The sequence below is a fragment of the Hyla sarda genome, chromosome 6 (genome assembly GCF_029499605.1).
Source record: "Hyla sarda isolate aHylSar1 chromosome 6, aHylSar1.hap1, whole genome shotgun sequence".
In the NCBI taxonomy this organism is placed as follows: Eukaryota; Metazoa; Chordata; class Amphibia; order Anura; family Hylidae; genus Hyla; species Hyla sarda.
The window spans coordinates 90,747,455-90,769,640 of NC_079194.1; the positions used below are offsets into that span (position 1 = coordinate 90,747,455).

Here is a 22,186-nt window from a genome sequence, read left to right on the forward strand (position 1 = left end):
GGGCTGCAGAGGGGGAGACCTGTGATGTTAGGCGCTGCAGAGGGGGAGACCTGTGATCCTGTGATGTTAGGCGCTGCAGAGGGGGAGACCTGTGATGTTAGGCGCTGCAGAGGGGGAGACCTGTGATGTTAGGCGCTGCACAGGGGGAGACCTGTAATGTTAGGCGCTGCAGAGGGGGAGACCTGTGATGTCAGGGGCTGCAGAGGGGGACCTGTGATGTGGGGGGGGGGGGGACCTCCTGTGATGATGAAGTCTGTAAAGGGGGAACTGTGATGTTGGGGGGCTGAAAAGGAGGAACCTGTGATGGTGGGGGGGCTGCAGAGGGGGAACTGTGATCCTGTGATGTTAGGGGCTGCATAGGGGGACCTGTGATGTGTGTGGGGGAACCTGTGATGATGAAGTCTGTAAAGGGGGGAACTGTGATGTTGGGGGGGGGGGGCTGCCTAGGGGGACCTGTAATGGGAGGGGGGCTGCAGAGGGGAGACCTGTGATCCTGTGATGTCAGGGGCTGCAGAGGGGGAGACCTGTAATGTTAGGTTCTGCAGAGGGGGACCTGTGATGTTAGGGGCTGCATAGGGGGAGACCTGTGATGTCAGGGGCTGCAGAGGGGGAGACCTGTGATGTGGGGGCTGCAGAGGGGGAGACCTGTGATGTGGGGGCTGCAGAGGGGGACCTGTGATCCTGTGATGTTAGGAGCTGCAGAGGGGGACCTGTGATGTGGGGGGGGGGGGGGCTGTGATGATGAAGTCTGTAAAGGGGGGGGGGAACTGCGATGTTGGGGGGCTGCAAAGGGGGGGGACCTGTGATGTGGGGGGGGCTGCAAGGAGGGGGGCTGTAATGTTGGTGGGTGCTGGTGGAGAGGGGAGACCAGTTATGTGGAGGCTGAAGAGGGGGAGACCTGTGATGTTAGGGGCTGCAGAGGGGGAGACCTGTGATGTTAGGGGCTGCAGAGGGGGAGACCTGTGATGTTAGGGGCTGCAGAGGAGGAGACCTGTGATCCTGTGATGTTAGGCGCTGCACAGGGGGAGACCTGTAATGTTAGGCGCTGCCGAGGGGGAGACCTGTGATGTCAGGGGCTGCCGAGGGGGAGACCTGTGATGTCAGGGGCTGCAGAGGGGGAGACCTGTGATGTCAGGGGCTGCAGAGGGGGAGACCTGTGATGTCAGGGGCTGCAGAGGGGGAGACCTGTGATGTTAGGGGCTGCAGAGGGGGAGACCTGTGATGTCAGGGGCTGCAGAGGGGGAGACCTGTAATGTTAGGGGCTGCAGAGAGGGACCTGTGATGTTAGGGGCTGCAGAGGGGGACCTGTGATGTGGGGGGGGGGGGGCCTCCTGTGATGATGAAGTCTGTAAAGGGGGGAACTGTGATGTTGGGGGGGGGGGCTGCATAGGGGAGACCTGTGATGTTAGGGGCTGCATAGGGGGAGACCTGTGATGTCAGGGGCTGCAGAGGGGGAGACCTGTGATGTGGGGGCTGCAGAGGGGGAGACCTGTGATGTGGGGGCTGCAGAGGGGGACCTGTGATCCTGTGATGTTAGGAGCTGCAGAGGCGGGACCTGTGATGTGGGGGGGGGGGGGCTGTGATGATGAAGTCTGTAAAGGGGGGGGGGGAACTGCGATGTTGGGGGGCTGCAAAGGGGGGGGGACCTGTGATGTGGGGGGGGCTGCAAGGAGGGGGGCTGTAATGTTGGTGGGTGCTGGTGGAGAGGGGAGACCAGTTATGTGGAGGCTGAAGAGGGGGAGACCTGTGATGTTAGGGGCTGCAGAGGGGGAGACCTGTGATGTTAGGGGCTGCAGAGGGGGAGACCTGTGATGTTAGGGGCTGCAGAGGAGGAGACCTGTGATCCTGTGATGTTAGGCGCTGCACAGGGGGAGACCTGTAATGTTAGGCGCTGCCGAGGGGGAGACCTGTGATGTCAGGGGCTGCCGAGGGGGAGACCTGTGATGTCAGGGGCTGCAGAGGGGGAGACCTGTGATGTCAGGGGCTGCAGAGGGGGAGACCTGTGATGTCAGGGGCTGCAGAGGGGGAGACCTGTGATGTCAGGGGCTGCAGAGGGGGAGACCTGTGATGTCAGGGGCTGCAGAGGGGGAGACCTGTAATGTTAGGGGCTGCAGAGAGGGACCTGTGATGTTAGGGGCTGCAGAGGGGGACCTGTGATGTGGGGGGGGGGCCTCCTGTGATGATGAAGTCTGTAAAGGGGGGAACTGTGATGTTGGGGGGGGGGGCTGCATAGGGGGGACCTGTGATGGGAGGGGGGCTGCAGAGGGGAGACCTGTGATCCTGTGATGTCAGGGGCTGCAGAGGGGGACCTGTGATGTTAGGGGCTGCAGAGGGGGACCTGTGATGTTAGGGGCTGCAGAGGGGGACCCGTGATGTTAGGGGCTGCAGAGGGGGACCTGTGATGTTAGGGGCTGCAGAGGGGGACCTGTGATGTTAGGGGCTGCAGAGGGGGAGACCTGTGATGTCAGGGGCTGCAGAGGGGGAGACCTGTAATGTTAGGGGCTGCAGAGAGGGACCTGTGATGTTAGGGGCTGCCGAGGGGGAGACCTGTGATCCTGTGATGTCAGGGGCTGCAGAGGGGGACCTGTGATGTGGGGGGGGGGGGGCCTCCTGTGATGATGTAGTCTGTAAAGGGGGGAACTGTGATGTTGGGGGGGGGGCTGCATAGGGGGGACCTGTGATGGGAGGGGGGCTGCAGAGGGGAGACCTGTGATCCTGTGATGTCAGGGGCTGCAGAGGGGGACCTGTGATGTTAGGGGCTGCAGAGGGGGACCCGTGATGTTAGGGGCTGCAGAGGGGGACCTGTGATGTCAGGGGCTGCAGAGGGGGAGACCTGTGATGTCAGGGGCTGCAGAGGGGGAGACCTGTGATGTTAGGGGCTGCAGAGGGGGAGACCTGTGATGTTAGGGGCTGCAGAGGGGGAGACCTGTGATGTTAGGGGCTGCAGAGGGGGAGACCTGTGATGTTAGGGGCTGCAGAGGGGGAGACCGGTGATGTTAGGGGCTGCAGAGGGGGAGACCTGTGATGTTAGGGGCTGCAGAGGGGGAGACCTGTGATGTGGGGGGCAGAAGAGGGGATGCCTTTGATGTAGGGAGCTGGAGAAGGGGGGACCTTTTATGTGGGGGGTTGGAGACGGGGGGACCTGTAATGTGGGGTAGGTTCTGGGAAGAAGAGACCTGCTGTTACTACTTTGTAAGGGAGGGGCACTTTGGTTCTCTTCTTTTTTTGCAATTTAGGTTGTTTATTTATTATTTCTAAATAACTATATTTTTTTAATTTAACTACAGTTAAGGGGAACCGGTTATCAGTTTTATTTTGCCCAAATAGCGGGCAGCATAAAACTGGTGCAGGCATCATGATCCCAGGACACTCAAAGGAATCTTAGTTTGTAAATGCCATCGGAACCGGTGATTAGTCCTCAGGGCGGGTGCTGGTGGAGAGGGGAGACCAGTGATGTGGGGGCTGCAGAGGGGGAGACCTGTGATGTTAGGCGCTGCACAGGGGGAGACCTGTAATGTTAGGCGCTGCCGAGGGGGAGACCTGTGATGTCAGGGGCTGCCGAGGGGGAGACCTGTGATGTCAGGGGCTGCAGAGGGGGAGACCTGTGATGTCAGGGGCTGCAGAGGGGGAGACCTGTAATGTTAGGGGCTGCAGAGAGGGACCTGTGATGTGGGGGGGGGGGGGGCCTCCTGTGATGATGAAGTCTGTAAAGGGGGGAACTGTGATGTTGGGGGGGGGGGGGCCTCCTGTGATGATGAAGTCTGTAAAGGGGGGAACTGTGATGTTGGGGGGGGGGGGCCTCCTGTGATGATGAAGTCTGTAAAGGGGGGAACTGTGATGTTGGGGGGGGGGGGCCTCCTGTGATGATGAAGTCTGTAAAGGGGGGAACTGTGATGTTGGGGGGGGGGGGGGCTGCATAGGGGGGACCTGTGATGGGAGGGGGGCTGCAGAGGGGAGACCTGTGATCCTGTGATGTCAGGGGCTGCAGAGGGGGACCTGTGATGTGGGGGGGGGGGGGCCTCCTGTGATGATGAAGTCTGTAAAGGGGGGAACTGTGATGTTGGGGGGGGGGGGCCTCCTGTGATGATGAAGTCTGTAAAGGGGGGAACTGTGATGTTGGGGGGGGGGGCTGCATAGGGGGGACCTGTGATGGGAGGGGGGCTGCAGAGGGGAGACCTATGATCCTGTGATGTCAGGGGCTGCAGAGGGGGACCTGTGATGTTAGGGGCTGCAGAGGGGGACCCGTGATGTTAGGGGCTGCAGAGGGGGGCCTGTGATGTTAGGGGCTGCAGAGGGGGACCTGTGATGTTAGGGGCTGCAGGGGGGACCCGTGATGTCAGGGGCTGCAGAGGGGGAGACCTGTGATGTTAGGGGCTGCAGAGAGGGACCTGTGATGTTAGGGGCTGCTGAGGGGGGAGACCTGTGATCCTGTGATGTCAGGGGCTGCAGAGGGGGACCTGTGATGTGGGGGGGGGGGGCCTCCTGTGATGATGTAGTCTGTAAAGGGGGGAACTGTGATGTTGGGGGGGGGGGCTGCATAGGGGGGACCTGTGATGGGAGGGGGGCTGCAGAGGGGAGACCTGTGATCCTGTGATGTCAGGGGCTGCAGAGGGGGACCTGTGATGTTAGGGGCTGCAGAGGGGGACCCGTGATGTTAGGGGCTGCAGAGGGGGGCCTGTGATGTTAGGGGCTGCAGAGGGGGAGACCTGTGATGTTAGGGGCTGCAGAGGGGGACCCGTGATGTTAGGGGCTGCAGAGGGGGGCCTGTGATGTTAGGGGCTGCAGAGGGGGACCTGTGATGTTAGGGGCTGCATAGGGGGAGACCTGCGATGTCAGGGGCTGCAGAGGGGGAGACCTGTGATGTTAGGGGCTGCAGAGGGGGACCCGTGATGTTAGGGGCTGCAGAGGGGGAGACCTGTGATGTTAGGGGCTGCAGAGGGGGAGACCTGTGATGTTAGGGGCTGCAGAGGGGGAGACCTGTGATGTTAGGGGCTGCAGAGGGGGAGACCTGTGATGTTAGGGGCTGCAGAGGGGGAGACCTGTGATGTTAGGGGTTGCAGAGGCGGACCTGTGATGTTAGGGGCTGCAGAGGGGGAGACCTGTGATGTTAGGGGCTGCAGAGGGGGAGACCGGTGATGTTAGGGGCTGCAGAGGGGGAGACCTGTGATGTTAGGGGCTGCAGAGGGGGAGACCTGTGATCCTGTGATGTTAGGCGCTGCAGAGGGGGAGACCGGTGATGTTAGGGGCTGCAGAGGGGGAGACCTGTGATGTGGGGGGCAGAAGAGGGGGAGACCTGTGATGTGGGGGGCAGAAGAGGGGATGCCTTTGATATAGGGAGCTGGAGAAGGGGGGACCTTTTATGTGGGGGGCTGGAGAGGGGGGACCTGTGATGAGGGGGGACCTGTAATGTGGGGTAGGTTCTGGGAAGAAGAGACCTGCTGTTACTACTTTGTAAGGGAGGGGCACTTTGGTTCTCTTCTTTTTTTGCAATTTAGGTTGTTTATTTATTATTTCTAAATAACTATATTTTTTTAATTTAACTACAGTTAAGGGGAACCGGTTATCAGTTTTATTTTGCCCAAATAGCGGGCAGCATAAAACTGGTGCAGGCATCATGATCCCATGACACTCGGTCATTCAAAGGAATCTTAGTTTGTAAATGCCACCGGAACCGGTGATTAGTCCTCAGGGCGGGTCTCAGCAGGGCAGGTGGCGCATCTCTCCCTGTATCAGTGGTCTCCAAACTGTGGATCTCCAGCTGTTGCTAAACTAAAACTCCCAGCAAAATGACAACTCCCAGCATGCACAGACCATTGTTGGAATCCCTAACAGTCCACAGTTTCAAGACCCAGGGGAGATTTATCAAAGCCTGTGCAAAGGAAATGTTGCCCAGTTGATTGGTGAGTGCTTCCAATAATGTTCTACTGTGAGACTGTTATGCTTACTGCTATAAACTATTGGGATTGAGCACCCCATCTGTATGCAGGAACCTGCAAAGTCAGGAAAAGGTGTAGTGTTGGACTTTGTAGTGCTGACCACTGTCTTCTAGGGTCTCCCTATACACTGCTAGAGACTAGAGAGACGTGTCAATCAAGCCGGCTGGTCAGGACCCGCCCCTGTGACTATTTACCTGTATTCTGGTAGCATTTTCAAACTATGTCTCAATGCCTGCACCAGTGTTATGCTTCCCCCGGTATTTTAACCCTATGTAATATCTATTACGGGAGGGGGGACCGTAAAACAAAACAAAAACCCTCTCTAAAATTCCTCGCTTTTACACTGCCACTGACATGATGGAATTCTGTTCCTGGTATCTGGCACTTTTGGTTAGGTGACGTGACGTCACATGGCCAGCCATCCAATCAGCGCCTGAGGCTGGACATTGCTTCGGCCTGTAATTGAATGAGCAGCTGTGTGAGATCAGGTAACCTAACCCAGAAGCGCTGGACACTGGGAACTGAGTTCCGTGATTCTGGCGGTAGCGCAAGTGCAAAAAAGAAAGGGTTGCTTTTATATTTTTACTTATTTTTTTTACTGTTTTCCCCAAGTGGATTTTACATAGCATTAATACCACATTACTGTCTTGTATGTTGAGGCTGCACCCCTTTGACTTCAGGGCACAGCCACAGCATAGTTCTCTTATAGAGGCATGGCAAATCAAGTGCCAGGCTTCCCTGTCCCTTCCCTGCAGCCAGTGACTGCTACAATAACGCAATGCTGTGGGGCTGGTATGACTATTTTTCCAGGGCTGGTTTTTAGCCCCAGTCCGGCCCTGCCCATGGGAGAAGGGCAGCTGTGGCGATTACCTATTGTGTAATTGTGATCAGTGGCCAGAGTGAAGATTTCGTTTTCATGTGTCAGATTTTTGTCTCTGACAGACAGCAACCAATCACAACTCCGCTTTTGTTGCTCAACATAATCAGTGATTGGTTGCTATCTGTCAGATACAAAAATTAGCTAAAGAAAAAAAAGAGAGCACTCCATAGCATAATACCGCAGGTGTAGGGTCCAAGAATAAAGTAGGAATTGCCCTTACCAGATGCGGTTGTGTAAGCTCACACACAACAGTAGTCAGTGAGAGTGAGTGGTAGATCCAGTTTGCAGCCTTCCCATCCGAGCAAGACAATGGCAGGAGGAGACTTCTGAAGGTGGTGGGATTCAACGGCGCTAACTGGAAGCAGACACATCAAGTGGGTAGGAAGATGGCTTTATTAAAACTATCCAACGCGTTTCACCGCAGGTGCGGCTTCATCAGGCATCTGATGCCTGATGAAGCTGCACCTGCGGTGAAACGCGTTGCATTGTTTTAATAAAGCCATCTTCCTACCCACTTGACATGTTTGCTTCCAGTTAGCGCCGTTGAATCCCACCACCTTCAGAAGTCTCCTCCTGCCACAGATACAAAAATTAGACATGCTTTTTGTCTCAGACTAATAAATCTGAGTCATAATCCTTTTAAGAAATAAAAGATGTAAATTTGAGAGCATGACTATGACAATCAAATCAATTCAAAAGGATCTGAAATGAATAAATCCCCATAAATTATAGTCACCACAAATTAGCATTAAATACTAAAAAAAAAAAAAGTTTTTATTTTACAATATAAAGGTACCAGGACACAATACATTGTTTCAATATTACATTTCTGATACAATCTAATTTATAACAAATGTACAATTCACAACTTGCTACAGTTCATATCAATACAGCTACAATATTTACAAAGAAAAGACATTAAAATGGCACAGTTACTTTTACGCTATACTGTATATAAATGGGGGGGGGGGGGATAGTCATTTGTTAGAAATGTTTATTGCTGTTGATGTTTGCTTCAAAAATTATAGCATTTGGGTAAAGTAGAAAGGTCTCCTTTCTCCCCCATACATTAATTTGATTGGTTGTAAAGCTGCCCACACAATCTGCAATAATAAATATGCATAATAATGAATGCATAAAGTACTTGTGATAAAAGAGGTGGACACAGAAGGCTTTAGAGGACAGTCCGACCTCTCCAGGGGCAAACTAGATTAAACTGGGCAGTAACAAAATCTTTCATAGGCATCTTCTGTAAAGAAGAAACTGGCTACCTAAAGACTTGTCTAGCTCTGCTACATCTATCAAAATATAAATCACTGCACAAGACTAGCTCCATTGTTAGTCTATGGAGCCCCTCTCCTTCACCAATCAAGCTGCAAGCTGGGGAGAGAAGCTCACAGAGGCATGTTCTCCTGGCTAGATCTTGAGATCATTGGGGGTCTCACCACTGAGACCTCGACCGATAAAAACTTTTGACATGTCTGTGTGACGTCAGACGTTTTTTTTTAATTAAAAAGACAGTATTGCTTTAAATAGCACTGACTGTAGCCTCCAGAAAACTATTTTATATCACATATTAATGTGACTATTAAAATGAAAAAAAAGAAAAAAATAAATATATATATATATATATATATATATATATATATATAAAATTATTATTATTTTTTTTTTAATTGATGGTTCACTTTAGGGAAAATTAGTTTTTACTTCAATTAAAGGGGTACTCCACTGCCCCAGAGTCTGGAACATTTTGTTCCGAATGCTGGCTGCAGGGGTCGTGATGTCACGGCCACACCCCCTCATGACGTTGTGTCATGGCCCCCTCAATACAAGTCTATGGGAGGGGGCGTGACCACACACCCTCATGACGTCGTGTCATGCCCCCCTCAATGCAAGTCTAAGGGATTTTGTGCCGAACGCTGGTTGCAGGGGTCGTGACGTCACGGCCACACCCCCTCATGACGTTGTGTCATGCCCCCCTCAATGCAAGTCTATGGGAGGGGGCGTGGCCACACCCCCTCATGACGTCGTGTCATGCCCCTCCTCAATGCAAGTCTATGGGAGGGGGCGTGGCATCCGCCACGCCCCCTCCCATAGACTTGCATTGAGGGGGCATGATGTCACAAGGGAGCATGGGCGTGATGTCCCGACCCCTGCAGCCCGCACCCAGCGTTCGGAACAAAATGTTCCGGGCGCTGGGGCAGTGGAGTATCCCTATAATGTAAACTACTTCTTGTTTGGATGTTTAACGTTTTGTCTGTGCATACTGTTAGCACAGCCGAGAGGATTTGCTTATCCCAAGTATAAAACAATTCACCTACCTACAGGATAGGAAATACATATCTGATCAATGGGAGTCCTACTGCAGGGACCGACACAATTCACAAGAATGAGTGTCCAACCACTGATACCCCCAATGATCATGAGAACGGGGGTCCTATGATTGATTGGCATGGCAACTTTCATGCTTTGCTTCCAGTCTATTCACTGGCTATGTGACTTCTGAACATAGGCAAGTACAGTGCTTGTCAATTTTTTGAAATTCAATAGGGATGGAGACAGCAATCACAATGCTTGTGTCACGAACAACTCCACCCCAACTCCTCACACTAGTTAAAGTGGTTATCCAGGAAAAAACTTTTTTTTATAAATATCAACTGGCTCCAGAAAGTTAAACAGATTTGTAAATTACTTCTATTAAAAAATCTTAATCCTTTCAGTACTTTTTAGTTGCTGAAGTTGAGTTGTTCTTTTCTGTCTAAGTGCTCTTTGATGACACGTGTCTCGGGAACCGCCCAGTTTAGAAGAGATTTGCTATGGGGATTTTCTTCTAAACTGGGTGGTTCCCGAGACAGGTGTCATCAGAGAGCACATAGACAGAAAAGAACAACTCAACTTCAGAAGCTCATAAGTACTGAAAGGATTAATATTTTTTTAATAGAAGTAATTTACAAATCTGTTTAACTTTCTGGAGCCAGTTGATATATATAATATATATAAAAAGTTTTTTCCTGGATAACCCCTTTAATCTGCCACACCACCAAATCTTTGCTAGAAGCACTCATGACGGCAGCCCACATCACACTATTGAGCTTTAACCCAACCATCACACTGCTTGGTCATGCTCAGCATGCATGTGTATGGAAAAATTGGGTGAGCGGTATTAATATATGTCCAGCATAACAAAAAGTGCTTGAATTATTATGAAGGTGTATGTGAATATAGCCATATAAAAAGAGGCTAATGCTTGGTGCCGATAGAAGAACCATTAGATCACTGAAGTATACTCAAGGACATTTTATTTCTAGTGTGACTTGGTGGATGAGGTCTATACTGGTCATTTTTTCACTGACTACTCAAGGCTCTTGTAGAATCGAAAGTGTCAGCTACATGCTGGGACTTAACCTGAAGAACCTGGGGCTATGTCCCATTGTTGTAATTAAGACGTAGGAGTGTGCACATTACACCTAGTACCGGGTATGCTTGACACAAACATACTCAAATGAAGATGGCTGTAAAATACAAATACTAGAACTTGTAAAACTATTCACTTTAGTGTTCAAAGTGGACAAATAAAACGTACATGTTGTAGGCTCAACCAGAAACTGCTGGAATGTGAGGTTCACAAACATATAAATCATTTATAGGGACTTGACCAAAAACCTTTGGATGCATGTCATATTAAGGAGACTAGATGAGGGGTGGGAAGACAACATATTGCTGTAGATGCCTTCCTAATACATGCTATGAATTAGGATGTAGGCTCTGGTGTGCTTTAAAGGGGTACTCCGGTGGAAAACTATTTTTTTTTTTTTTTTTTTATCAACTGGTGCCAGAAAGTTAAACAGATTTGTAAATGACTTCTATAAAAAATCTTAATCCTTCCAGTACTTCTTAGCTGCCGAATACTACAGAGGAAATTATTTTCTTTTTGGAACACAGTGCTCTTTGCTGACATCTCTGTCCATTTTAGGAACTGTCCGGAGCAGCATATGTTTGCTATGGGGATTTTCTCCTACTCTGGACAGTTCTTAAAATGGACACAGATGTCAGCAGAGAGCACTGTGCTCGTGATGTCAGCAGAGAGCACTGTATTCCAAAAAGAAAATAATTTCCTCCTGTAGTATTCAGCAGATAATAAGTACTGGTAGAATTAACATTTTTTAATAGAAGTAATTTACAAATCTGTTTAACTTTCTGGCACCAGTTGATAAAAAAAAAAAAAAAGGTTTCCACTGGAGTACCCCTTTAAAGACAAATTTCCAAACAGGTTTCAATGCTCCCTTACAGTATTTGACTGCTTTACATGTTGCAGTTGTGCCATGTTTAGGATTTATGTATAGAGAAGGATAGCACTCACCACACCACTTCTTTATTAGGCTGCATTCACATCTCCTTTTTTACATACGGGTGCCAGATCCGGCTGGGGGAGGGGAAAACCGTGCGCTCCCGTACCCCAGCCAGATCAGCCCGTAAATCAATTTACTTTAATGAGCCGACCGGAGTAAAACGGTGACTCCGGTCGGCTCAGTTTTGACCGGAGCTAAAACCGTAGTGTACTACGGGCTGATCTGGCTGGGGTACGGGAGCGCCCGGTTTTCCCCTCCCCCAGCCGGATCTGGCACCCGTATGTAAAAACGAGATGTGAATGCAGCCTTACTTGTCCTTTATTCGTTTCATGGATATCTCAACGGCTTAAAACAGCAGGTAACCGTCTCATGCAAGTCTGCATGCGGACGCTGGGCGTCCACATGCAGGCTTGCATGAGACGGTTCCCTGCTGTTTTAAGCAGGTGAGATATCCATGAAACGAATAAAGGACAAGTAAGAAAGAAGTGGTGTGGTGAGTGCTATCCTTCTCTGTACCTAAATCATTCTATGCAGCGTCATGTGTGTTATAGGATTTAGCACCCCCACCTTTACACCGGCCCCTACATTCACTGGGGACATTTGTAGATAACAGCACAAAGTCGAGACAACGCAGTGCCAGACGTACCTTACTCTGTTATTTGTGCCATATTAATGTTGCAATTTTTGCTGTAATTCTCAAAAATAGCAGCAAAAACGCATACAAAAAATATCCCAACACAACTGCAGCAAATAAACAAAGTGTAAAGGCTGTACTACACATCCCGACTCCCACCCAATACGATCAAGAATGGCACTAGCTTACGAGGCTCAGTATTGGGCAGGCAGGGCCACACCAAGGATCACTAGATTAAAAGGAGAAGTCCAGTCCTGAAAAACTTAGGATAGGGGCTAATTTTCAGATGCCGGGGGGTCCGAATGCTGCCCCCCCCCCCCCCCCCCCCGCGATCTCCTGTACAGGGCCCCGGCAGCCCGCGGGAAGGGGGCGTGTTGACCACCGCACGAAGCAGCGGATGACACGCCCCCTCATTACAACTCTATGGTAGAGCCCGCTGTCTTCGGCAATCTCCGGCTCTGCCATAGCGCTGTGTTGAGGGGGTGTGTCAGCTGCCGCTTCGTGCGGTGGTCAACACGCCCCCTTCCCACGGGCTGCCGGGGCCCCATACAGGAGATTGCAGGGGGCCCCAGCGGTCGGACCCCCCGCCATCTGAAACTTATCCCCTATCCTTAGGAAAGGGGATAAGTTTTTCAGGACTGGACTACTCCTTTAAGATATGCAGAGCCAAAACTAAAATCTTAATACAATCTGCTTTTTACTGCAGTGGAAAACCGTGTCCTGAAAAGTGTTCAAACTACTTTTTCTAAAATGAAAAATATGGCAGGCATTGCTTTTTTTTTTTGTTTCCAATGTTTTAACAATTAAAACCGCAATAGAAAAAATGTATTACTAAACACGTGTGTGTACAGACCCCTATGATGCTGTCAGTATGGGTCACTAGTCGCGGCCAGAACTTGTGGCTGTTTGCCCATATTATGCATGTGTGAAGCTGACCCTGTGGTCAGATCAGAAATGTAATAGGAGGGAGAGCAGAAGACATGCTTCATCTGGGCATTGTATCACCCTCTTGAGGGCGTTGTAGCCTTTTGGTGCATCTGAATTTCATCTGTACTTTAGCTGTAGTTGCAGCACATCCTTAGCAATTCAAAGTAGCCTGCAGAAATTCACCCAATTTCCGCAATCTGAGGAGATTTCATGGCAACGATGGATAAAGTACAGATGTAATAAAGATACAGCACAAGACTACAACCCCATGATGTAGGACCACCCTCAACAAAACAGACAGCAAAAATAACTTAAACCATTGTTAGACATATAATGTTAAGATGTACCAAATAACCTACATAAATTATATTTACAAAGCGTCCACAAGTTGCCAAAAATACAATTTACTAACATAATAGTTGTGCAAGGGTCTGCTAAATTTGTACCATGTATGTAACATAAAGCTGACTACGTGACGCAAGTCTCTTGTGAACAGAATAGTAGGCTCAAGTCTAGTTGTAGTCTCCATATTACGGTGGATATATGAATCGTGTAATGTGGAGGACATCTATATGAGGAAAGTATTAGTCCCAGAATTTCTCTACATAGCAAACATATACATGGATTTGTCCCATAGGACATCTATAATCCATTAGTGGTTTGGTTATTATGGTACTCTTCTGGCAATTCTCAAGGTGCGTGTTTCTTTATCTCAAGGATGAGAGATGTAATTGTTTTGAGTCCAGCTTTAAGAAACAGTGTTGGTTTAGGCTTCATGGCCAGAAAGGCAATTTGTTACTTTGCTTTTCAACCTTCGCAAAAGGAAGCTCCTTGTATCACATCTTTACAAAAATGACGACATCCACAGAAGACGACACGTTTTGTTTCCTCCTTATAAAGGCGTCAGCTGTGAATTCCATAAACGAATCCATTAAACATACGATGATCTTCGGTGACGTTCATCATCTGAGCCACATATATTCAACTATCTCCCAGAGGTCCGATACTTGGGTAAGGGACAAGAATAAATTCTATTAGTCATTCAATTATTTCAAGTAAGTTCAGGGTCTGCAGTGATATGGTGACTTTATTCACAAAACCTGTTTGTTAAAGTGGCAATGCATATTAACTCCTCTGCTGCCAGTGGGGTCTAGCCCTTCTATTGGCACAGAATGAGTTAACCAGTAAACTACAAAGGTGCAATGGCTTGGAGCTCATCAGGATGAATGTGGCAATGAAGATCCGCTTTACAGACGCTGTACACAACAGATTTTGGGATACTGGGCTCCTCCTCTCCTGTAAGAGAAAAATAAAATGATTAATACAGGCTTTACCCTAAAGAGATCACCTATACCTATATGAAAAATCCTATACATAGTGAATGAAGCAAGACTAAGCATGACCTCCAGTCTCGTGATCAGTGAGGGTGTATGTGGTCAGACTCCAACTGATCTAGTTATCCCCTATCTTGTACATAGAGGAAAATCTTTAAACTTGGAAAAACCCTCTTAAAGAATACCTCTCATTAACTTGATAAATGTTATAATCCTCCCAGTTCACTGCCCCATCATGATAAACCACCCTCTGACTATATTTCTATTATTTTATAGTTTTCTACCTCGATAATGCTCTGTATTTTCTGCTCATTCTCTGATTCAGGTTCACAGACTGAGAAGGGGCATTACCCAGCAGGTGTGACATCATCTGAAGCCATACGGGGAAGAACTTCCTCCCTCACTCTGCTACAAACTGCCAGTGTGCAGTTTAGTGTGAGAGGAGCCATGATTGGATAAAGCTGGACACACCACCCTCAGCACTCTAGGCTGCATTTCCTGTGTTTGGACTTCTGTGTTTGGACTTTTTATTTACCATAAGGAGTGCAAAAGCAAAAAATAGTTTTAAAGGGGTATTCCAGGCCAAAACTTTTTTTTATATATCAACTGGCTCCAGAAAGTTAAACAGATTTGTAAATTACTTCTATTAAAAAATCTTAATCCTTCCAATAGTTATTAGCTTCTGAAGTTGAGTTGCTGTTTTCTGTCTAACTGCTCTCTGATGACTCACGTCCCGGGAGCTGTGCAGTTCCTATGGGGATATTCTCCCATCATGCACAGCAGTTAGACAGAAAACTTCAGAAGCTAATAACTATTGGAAGGATTAAGATTTTTTTAATAGAAGTCATTTACAAACCTGTTTAACTTTCCGGAGCCAGTTGATATATATAAAAAAAGGTTTTGCATGGAATACCCCTTTAACGAGAGTGCCCATTTAAGGAGACAACCCCCTTTAATAGCAGGGTTCCCCATTTTTAGTGGTCAAAGCTGAAATTCACATACAGGGTAGGTCATTTCCAATGAGATACCATGACATACAAATTTAGCCAGTACACATGTGAGTGAGTGAATATGATCATATTCTGATTTAAAAAAAGGGTCTGTGCCTTACCAAGTCCAGAAGATGAAGAGACACTCTCTGCAATAGATGATGTTTCTCCTTGATCAGGCAATAATCCATCCATTAACGTTAATGACAGCTCAGAAGATGGAACAGAAGAGTCATATATCCCAGAGTCTCGAGGCATATCTGCCTGGTTGACAACCTTTACACAGTGAAGAACTGGTTGGAGAACACAACACTCAAGCGGTGTGGTTTGTCCTTCAATTTCATCCCCAGTGTCATTTCTCAGGGTTGGTAAGTAACCTTCCACCGGCGCCACCGCATCTGCCTTCACTGGGCAGTCATGTTCTGTCCCCTGTTTGCCTGTGACATCATTTAAGACCAAACCGGAATCAAACTTTTCCATGACAGGTTCCTGGTAGTGCAGGGTGGGAGAGTGTGAGGGAATATGTTCCTTCTCAAACCAATCTGGTTCCTGATCAATATACTGGTGCATGTTACAGATGGTGACATACAGCGAGCGGCCGGCTTTGCTCCGGAAGTAGTTGCGTTTGCTGATGTTGGTGGGATAATGCTCATGGTCTTGCAGGCTGAGCTCTTTGGAGTAGAGGTGGGAGTACAGCTGAGGGAGGTGGTCCATGAGTTTGTACTTCTTGGTCACATCTAGAAGACCAGGAATGTCATTTTCACTGGAGTAGTCGAAGTAAACAGTGATGAATTTGCTCAGGTCATCTGAGCTGTCCTGGGCCTTGTTTAGTTTTTCAGCGATCATAGCCATAGCGCTCACAAACATCTCTCCTTTTCCGGATTCAATGTTGGTGCCTTTACTCTTTTTCTTCTTCTTCTCAATAAAATACTTCATTCCCTTGGAACACACAACGATGATGTAATGAGAATCTTTCAGCTTTTGTTTCAGCCACTCTCGTTGTCCCTCTTTGCAAATCTTCAAGTTTTCCCACAAGTCTAAAGAAACCTGGAGGAGACAATGGGACATTAAATAAAACAAGAACTGAAATCGGGTTAATCATTGTAATGTTCCTCAGTGAAGAAGAAAATACAGATAATAAAAAGTTGTTAATGATTAAAAAGTAGCAATCTGAACACATTAAAGGGGTACTCTGGCGCTAAGACATCTTATCCCCTATCCAAAGGATAGAGGATAAAGTGCCTGATGGTGGGGGTCCCGCCGCTGGGGACCCCCGTGATCTTGCACGCAGCACCCCGTTACAATCAGTCCCCCCGAGCATATTCGCTCCGGGTCTGATTACTGGCGATCACGGGGCCAGAGCATTGTGACATCATGGCCCTGCCCCCGTGTGACGTCACCCCCGCCCCCTCAATGCAAGCCTATGGGAGGGGGCATTACCGTGGTCACGCCCCCTCCCATAGGCTTGCATTGAGGGGGCGGAGCATGGCATCACACGGGGCCATGACCTCACAATAAAGAAAGTTGCAACAGCACTCTAGGTAAAAAAATTGAGGCTCTTAGCGCACTTTTTGATCGAAATGTGTCCCCCCATCGTGACCTCACAATGTTCCGGCCCCCGTGATCGCCAGTAATCAGACCCGGAGCGAATATGCTCGGGGGACTGATTGTAATGGGGTGCTGCGTGCAAGATCACGGGGGTCCCCAGCGGTGGGACCCCCGCGATCAGGCATATTATCCCCTATCCTTTGGAGTACCCCTTTAAAGCAGCTGATAGCCATAAGGGTCCAAAAGGGGGCGCTCTTTCTATGCAGGATGATTTGGTTTGTCACCCCAAAGTAAATCTTTGGCTGTAGCTGTGTTTTTTGTGCACATATAGTGGATACAGGTTTTTATAGATGTTGTAGCCCTTACTGTATACAGCTGTATGAGTGCACCTATTGACTGTTATGGGCTCCAATGCATGAGACACTGTGGCAACACTACAACCCCTATCCTGTATAGATATATAATAGTCAAGACTCTAGGAAGGCTGGGTGATCTGTTGTGATGATGTTGGGATGGCAAACATATACCTCAACATTATCAGAAACTTCTCCATTAAAATATTTAAAAAGTTACCGAATAAGGGCAAATTAAAAACGAATTTTTGTTTTGTTTTTTTCTTTCCCATTTTATTTTGAAAGAAATTTCTTAAGCCGCGTCACACTTTTAAAGAGGTCTATGTTTAGGGTATATACCAGCAAAAAGATATGCAGTCGTACACAGTGGTATACCTGTGTCATTGAGTTCAATGTACCAAGTATAATCTTTCAGTGACTCCATTTGGTGCATTTCAAAATATACACTGTTATTTAGCAGGACTCAAAAAGTGCAGTTTGTGGTCAAAAGTGAATTAAAAAAATTTAAATAAAAGTCAGTCCATTCCAAAATATACTGTTAATTTGTGTGACTGAGTGTAGTCGCTAGCAGACTAGATTCTGGTAATTGAACTCAATAAAACTGACAATATACACAGACATACATTTCTGTGAGGACATACACCTCCAACGCAGATGACTCTCACAGTGTGAACCCAACCTTACAGACAAAACTCAATGGGATTTTTAGGTAAAACCATTCGAGCTGCTCACTTCACATCCGCAGAAATCCTGGAGAAAGTAGGCGAAACACTGGATCACATTGATGTGTTTCTGACAGTCCTTATTGGAGTAACAAAGGAAGACTTTGGGCCGCGGTCGAGGCCTTTCCACATGCAGACTTCCGGCATAAGTAGAAGACTCTGAGCTCTCCTCGTCGAGGTGTGAATAGATGTTTTCTACAAAAAGGTAAAAATACAGTCAGTCAGTGGAAGAAAATTTGGCGGAACAGAGACTTATAAGAGAATGAAAACTAGAAATTTCTTGGCAAACAGCAAACCCAGAACTGAGCACTGTATGATCCATGTGAACATGGATCTATCATATGGGCATTGGGGATATAACTTTAGGCACATAATATTGTACACAGTAAAAAAAATTAAATCAAGTCCATACAGAACACATTACCTTTATATCAATAAATGCATTAAATACTAATTTTTATGGCACATACCTTGCTGTTTTTTTCTGCACATAACAGTAAATAGTGTTGCAAAGGCGGATATGATGACCAATGGGACTGTGATAGCGATGGCACGAATCGGTCCAGCCCAGGGAGAATGCACTACAACACAAAGAAAGTATTTACTTCAGTAACCATTATCTATCTATCTCTCGCTCGCTCTCTCAACCTCTCGCTCGCTCTCTCAATCTCTCGCTCTCAATCTCTCGCTCTCTCAATCTCTCGCTCTCAATCTCTCGCTCTCTCAATCTCTCGCTCTCTCAATCTCTCGCTCTCTCAATCTCTCGCTCTCTCAATCTCTCGCTCTCTCAATCTCTCGCTCTCTCAATCTGTAACTCAATCTCTCTCTCAATATCTCTCTCTCTCAATCTCTCACTCTCAATCTCTCTCTCTCTCTCTCTCAATCTCTCTCTCTCAATCTCCCTCTCTCAATCTCCCTCTCTCAATCTCCCTCTCTCAATCTCTCTCTCTCAATCTCTCTCTCTCTCGATATAGATAGATAGAAATTTTTCTAATTATATATCTGAACAGGTAATCTCAATGACCCAGGAAACAGTTGCCCCACCACCTATTTCTATAAAGAAGTGACAGTGCTGTGTGGTCTTCCTCCTGTATTATAGTAAGTGTGGGATATTTAACCCCTTCAGGACCAAGCCCATTTTGGCCTTAAGGACCAGAGCGTTTTTTGCACATCTGACCACTGTCACTTTAAACATTAATAACTCTGGAATGCTTTTAGTTATCATTCTGATTCTGAGAGTGTTTTTCGTGACATATTCTACTTTAACATGGTGGTAAATTTTTGTGGTAACTTGCATCCTTTCCTTGTGAAAAATCCTAAAATTTGATGAAAAATTTGAAAATTTTGCATTTTTCTAACTTTGAAGCTCTCTGCTTGTAAGGAAAATGTATATTACAAATAAAAAAAATTTTTATTCACATATACAATATGTCTACTTTATGTTTGCATCATAAAAGTGACGAGTTTTTACTTTTGGAAGACACCAGAGGGCTTCAAAGTTCAGCAGCAATTTTCCAATTTTTCACAAAATTTTCAAACTCACTATTTTTCAGGGACCAGTTCAGGTTTGAAGTGGATTTGAAGGGTCTTCTTATTAGAAATACCCCACAAAAGACCCCATTATAAAAACTGCACCCCCCAAAGTATTCAAAATGACATTCAGTCATCATTTTAACCCTTTAGGTGTTTCACAGGAATAGAAGCAAAGTGAAGGAGAAAATTCACAATCTTCATTTTTTACACTCGCATGTTCTTGTAGACCCAATTTTTAAATTTTTACAAGGGGTAAAAGGAGAAAATGTATACTTATATTTGTAACCCAATTTCTCTTGAGTAAGAACATACCTCATATGTCTATGTAAAGTGTTCGGCGGGCGCAGTAGAGGGCTCAGAAGGGAAAGAGCGATAAGGGGATTTTGGAGAGTACGTTTTTCTGAAATGGTTTTTGGGGGCATGTTGCATTTAGGAAGCCCTTATGGTGCCAGAACAGCAAAAAACCCTCACATGGCATACCATTTTGGAAACTAGACCCCTTGAGGTACGTAACAAGGAATAAAGTGAGCCTTAATACCCCACAGGTGTTTCACGACATTTGCATATGTAAAAAAATAATTTTTTTTTTCACTAAAATGTGTGTTTCCCCCCAAATTTCACATTTTTCCAAGGGTCAATAGCAGGAAATACCCCCCAATATTTGTAACCCCTTCTCTTCTGAGTATGGAGGTACCCCATAAGTTGACCTGAAGTGCACTATGGGTGAACTACAATGCTCAGAAAAGAAGGAGTTATATTTGGCTTTTTGAGAGCAAATTTTGCTCGGGGGGCATGTCGCATTTAGGAAGCCCCTATGGTGCCAGAACAGCAAAAAATACCCACATGGCATACCATTTTGGAAACTAGACTCCTTGAGGAATGTAATAAGGAATAAAGTGAGCCTTATTACCCCACAGGTGTTTCATGACTTTTGCATATGTAAAAAAAAAAAAAAAAAAAATTTCCACTAAAATGTGTGTTTCCCCCCTAATTTCACCTTTTTGCAAGGGTTGATAGCAGAAAATACCCCCCAAAATTTGTAACCCCATCTCTTCTGAGTATGGAGGTACCCCATAAGTTGACCTGAAGTGCACTATGGGCGAACTACAATGCTCAGAAGAGAAGGAGTCATATTTGGCTTTTTGAGAGCAAATTTTGCTCGGGGGGCATGTCGCATTTAGGAAGCCCCTAAGGTGCCAGAACAGCAAAAAAAAAACACACATGGCATACCATTTTGGAAACTAGACCCCTTGAGGAACGTAACAAGGGGTACAGTGAGCATTTGCCCCCCACTGGTGTCTGACAGATCTTTGGAACAGTGGGCTGTACAAGTTTTCATTTTCATGGACCACTGTTCCAAAGATCCGTCAGACACCTGTGGGGGGTAAATTCTCACTGCACCCCTCATTACATTCCGTGAGGGGTGTCGTTTCCGAAATGGGGTCACATGTGGGGTTTTGTTTTTTTGCGTTTGTCAAAACCGCTGTAACAATCAGCCACCCCTGTGCAAATCACCTCAAATGTACATGGTGCGCTCTCCCTTCTGGGCCTTGTTGTGCGCCCCCAGAGCCCTTTGCGCTCACATATGGGGTATCTCTGTAGTCGGGAGAAATTGCGTTACAAATTTTGGGGGGCTTTTTTCCCTTTTACCTCTTGTGAAAATGTAAAGTATAGGGCAACATCAGCATGTTAGTGTAAAAAATAAAAAATTTTTACACTAACATTCTGGTGTAGACCCCAACATTTCCTTTTCATGAAGGGTTAAAGAAGAAAAAGCCCCCCAAACCTTGTAACGCAATTTCTCCCGAGTACAGCGATACCCCATATGTCGCCCTAAACTGTTGCCCTGAAATACGACAGGGCTCCAAAGTGAGAGCGCCATGTGCATTTGAGGCCTAAATTAGGGATTTGCATAGGGGTGGACATAGGGGTATTCTACGCCAGTGATTCCCAAACAGGGTGCCTCCAGCTGTTGCAAAACTCCCAGCATGCCTGGACAGTCAACGGCTGTCCGACAATACTGGGAGTTGTTGTTTTTTAACAGCTGGAGGCTCTGCTTTGGAAACAGTGGTGTACCGGACGTTCTTATTGGGGGAGGGGGGCTGTGTAAGGGTATGTGTATATGTAGTGTTTTTAACTTTTTATTTTATTTTGTGTTAGTGTAGTGTAGTGTAGTGTTTTTAGGGTACAGTCACATGGGCGGGGGATTACAGCGAGTTTCCCAGCGCAAAATTTGCTGCATCTCAAGATGCGAGAAACCCACTGTAAAAGCCTCGCCCATGTGAATGTACCCTGTACATTCCTGGGGGGGGGGGGAGGGGGGGCGGGGGGGGGGGGGGGGGAGGGGGGCTTGCATCAGCTGTTGCAAAACCACAACTCCCAGCATGCATGGTCTGTTAGTGCATGCTGGGAGTCATAGTTTTGCAACAGCTGGAGGCACACAGGTTAGGGAACACTGAGTTAGAAACAGACAATGTTTCCCAACCAGTGTGTCTCCAGTTGTTGCAAAACTACAACTCCCAGCATGCCCAGACAGCTGAAGGGCATGCTGGGAGTTGTAGTTCGGCAACATCTGAAGGGCCAGATGTTGCTGAACTAAAACTCCCAGCATGCCTGGACAGTCAGTGCATACTGGGAGTTGTAGTTTTGCAACAGCTGGAAGAGCACAGATTGGAGACCATTATACAATGGTCTCCAAACTGGGGCCCTCCAGATGTTGCAAAACTACAACTCCCAGCATGCATGGTCTTTTAGTGCATGCTGGGAGATATAGTTTTGCAACAGCTGGAGGCACACAGGTTAGGAAACACTGAGTTAGAAACAATGTTTCCCAACCAGTGTGTCTCCAGCTGTTGCAAAACTACAACTCCCAGCATGCCCAGACAGCTGAAGGGCATGCTGGGAGTTGTAGTTCGGCAACATCTGAAGGGCCAGATGTTGCTGAACTAAAACTCCCAGCATGCCTGGACAGTCAGTGC

General features: G+C 47.3%; 2 protein-coding genes across 13 annotated transcripts in view; both read right to left on the bottom strand.

Moving 5' to 3' along the window:
- Positions 1 to 11,533, bottom strand: part of ARHGEF3 (Rho guanine nucleotide exchange factor 3) — a 420,133-nt gene extending 408,600 nt beyond the window's left edge. The window contains exon 1 of the mRNA XM_056524425.1: positions 11,480 to 11,533. Within this exon, the coding sequence (XP_056380400.1) occupies positions 11,480 to 11,499 (20 nt within the window). The 5' untranslated portion in view covers positions 11,500 to 11,533. The remainder of the gene's footprint in view (positions 1 to 11,479) is intronic.
- Positions 11,534 to 12,350: 817 nt separating this feature from the next.
- The window catches only part of IL17RD (interleukin 17 receptor D), a 96,264-nt gene continuing 86,428 nt past the window's right edge, over positions 12,351 to 22,186 (bottom strand). For 10 of the 12 annotated variants that reach the window (XM_056524400.1, XM_056524406.1, XM_056524401.1 and 7 more), the window contains 4 exons: positions 18,146 to 18,256; positions 17,686 to 17,870; positions 15,175 to 16,099; positions 12,352 to 14,025 (listed from right to left, as the gene is read on the bottom strand). In XM_056524400.1, the coding sequence (XP_056380375.1) occupies positions 13,919 to 14,025; positions 15,175 to 16,099; positions 17,686 to 17,870; positions 18,146 to 18,256 (1,328 nt within the window). In that variant the 3' untranslated portion in view covers positions 12,352 to 13,918. Of the gene's footprint in view, positions 14,026 to 15,174; positions 16,100 to 17,685; positions 17,871 to 18,145; positions 18,257 to 22,186 lie in introns of all 12 variants that reach the window. The other 2 variants (XM_056524410.1, XM_056524411.1) reach the window with 1 other exon arrangement.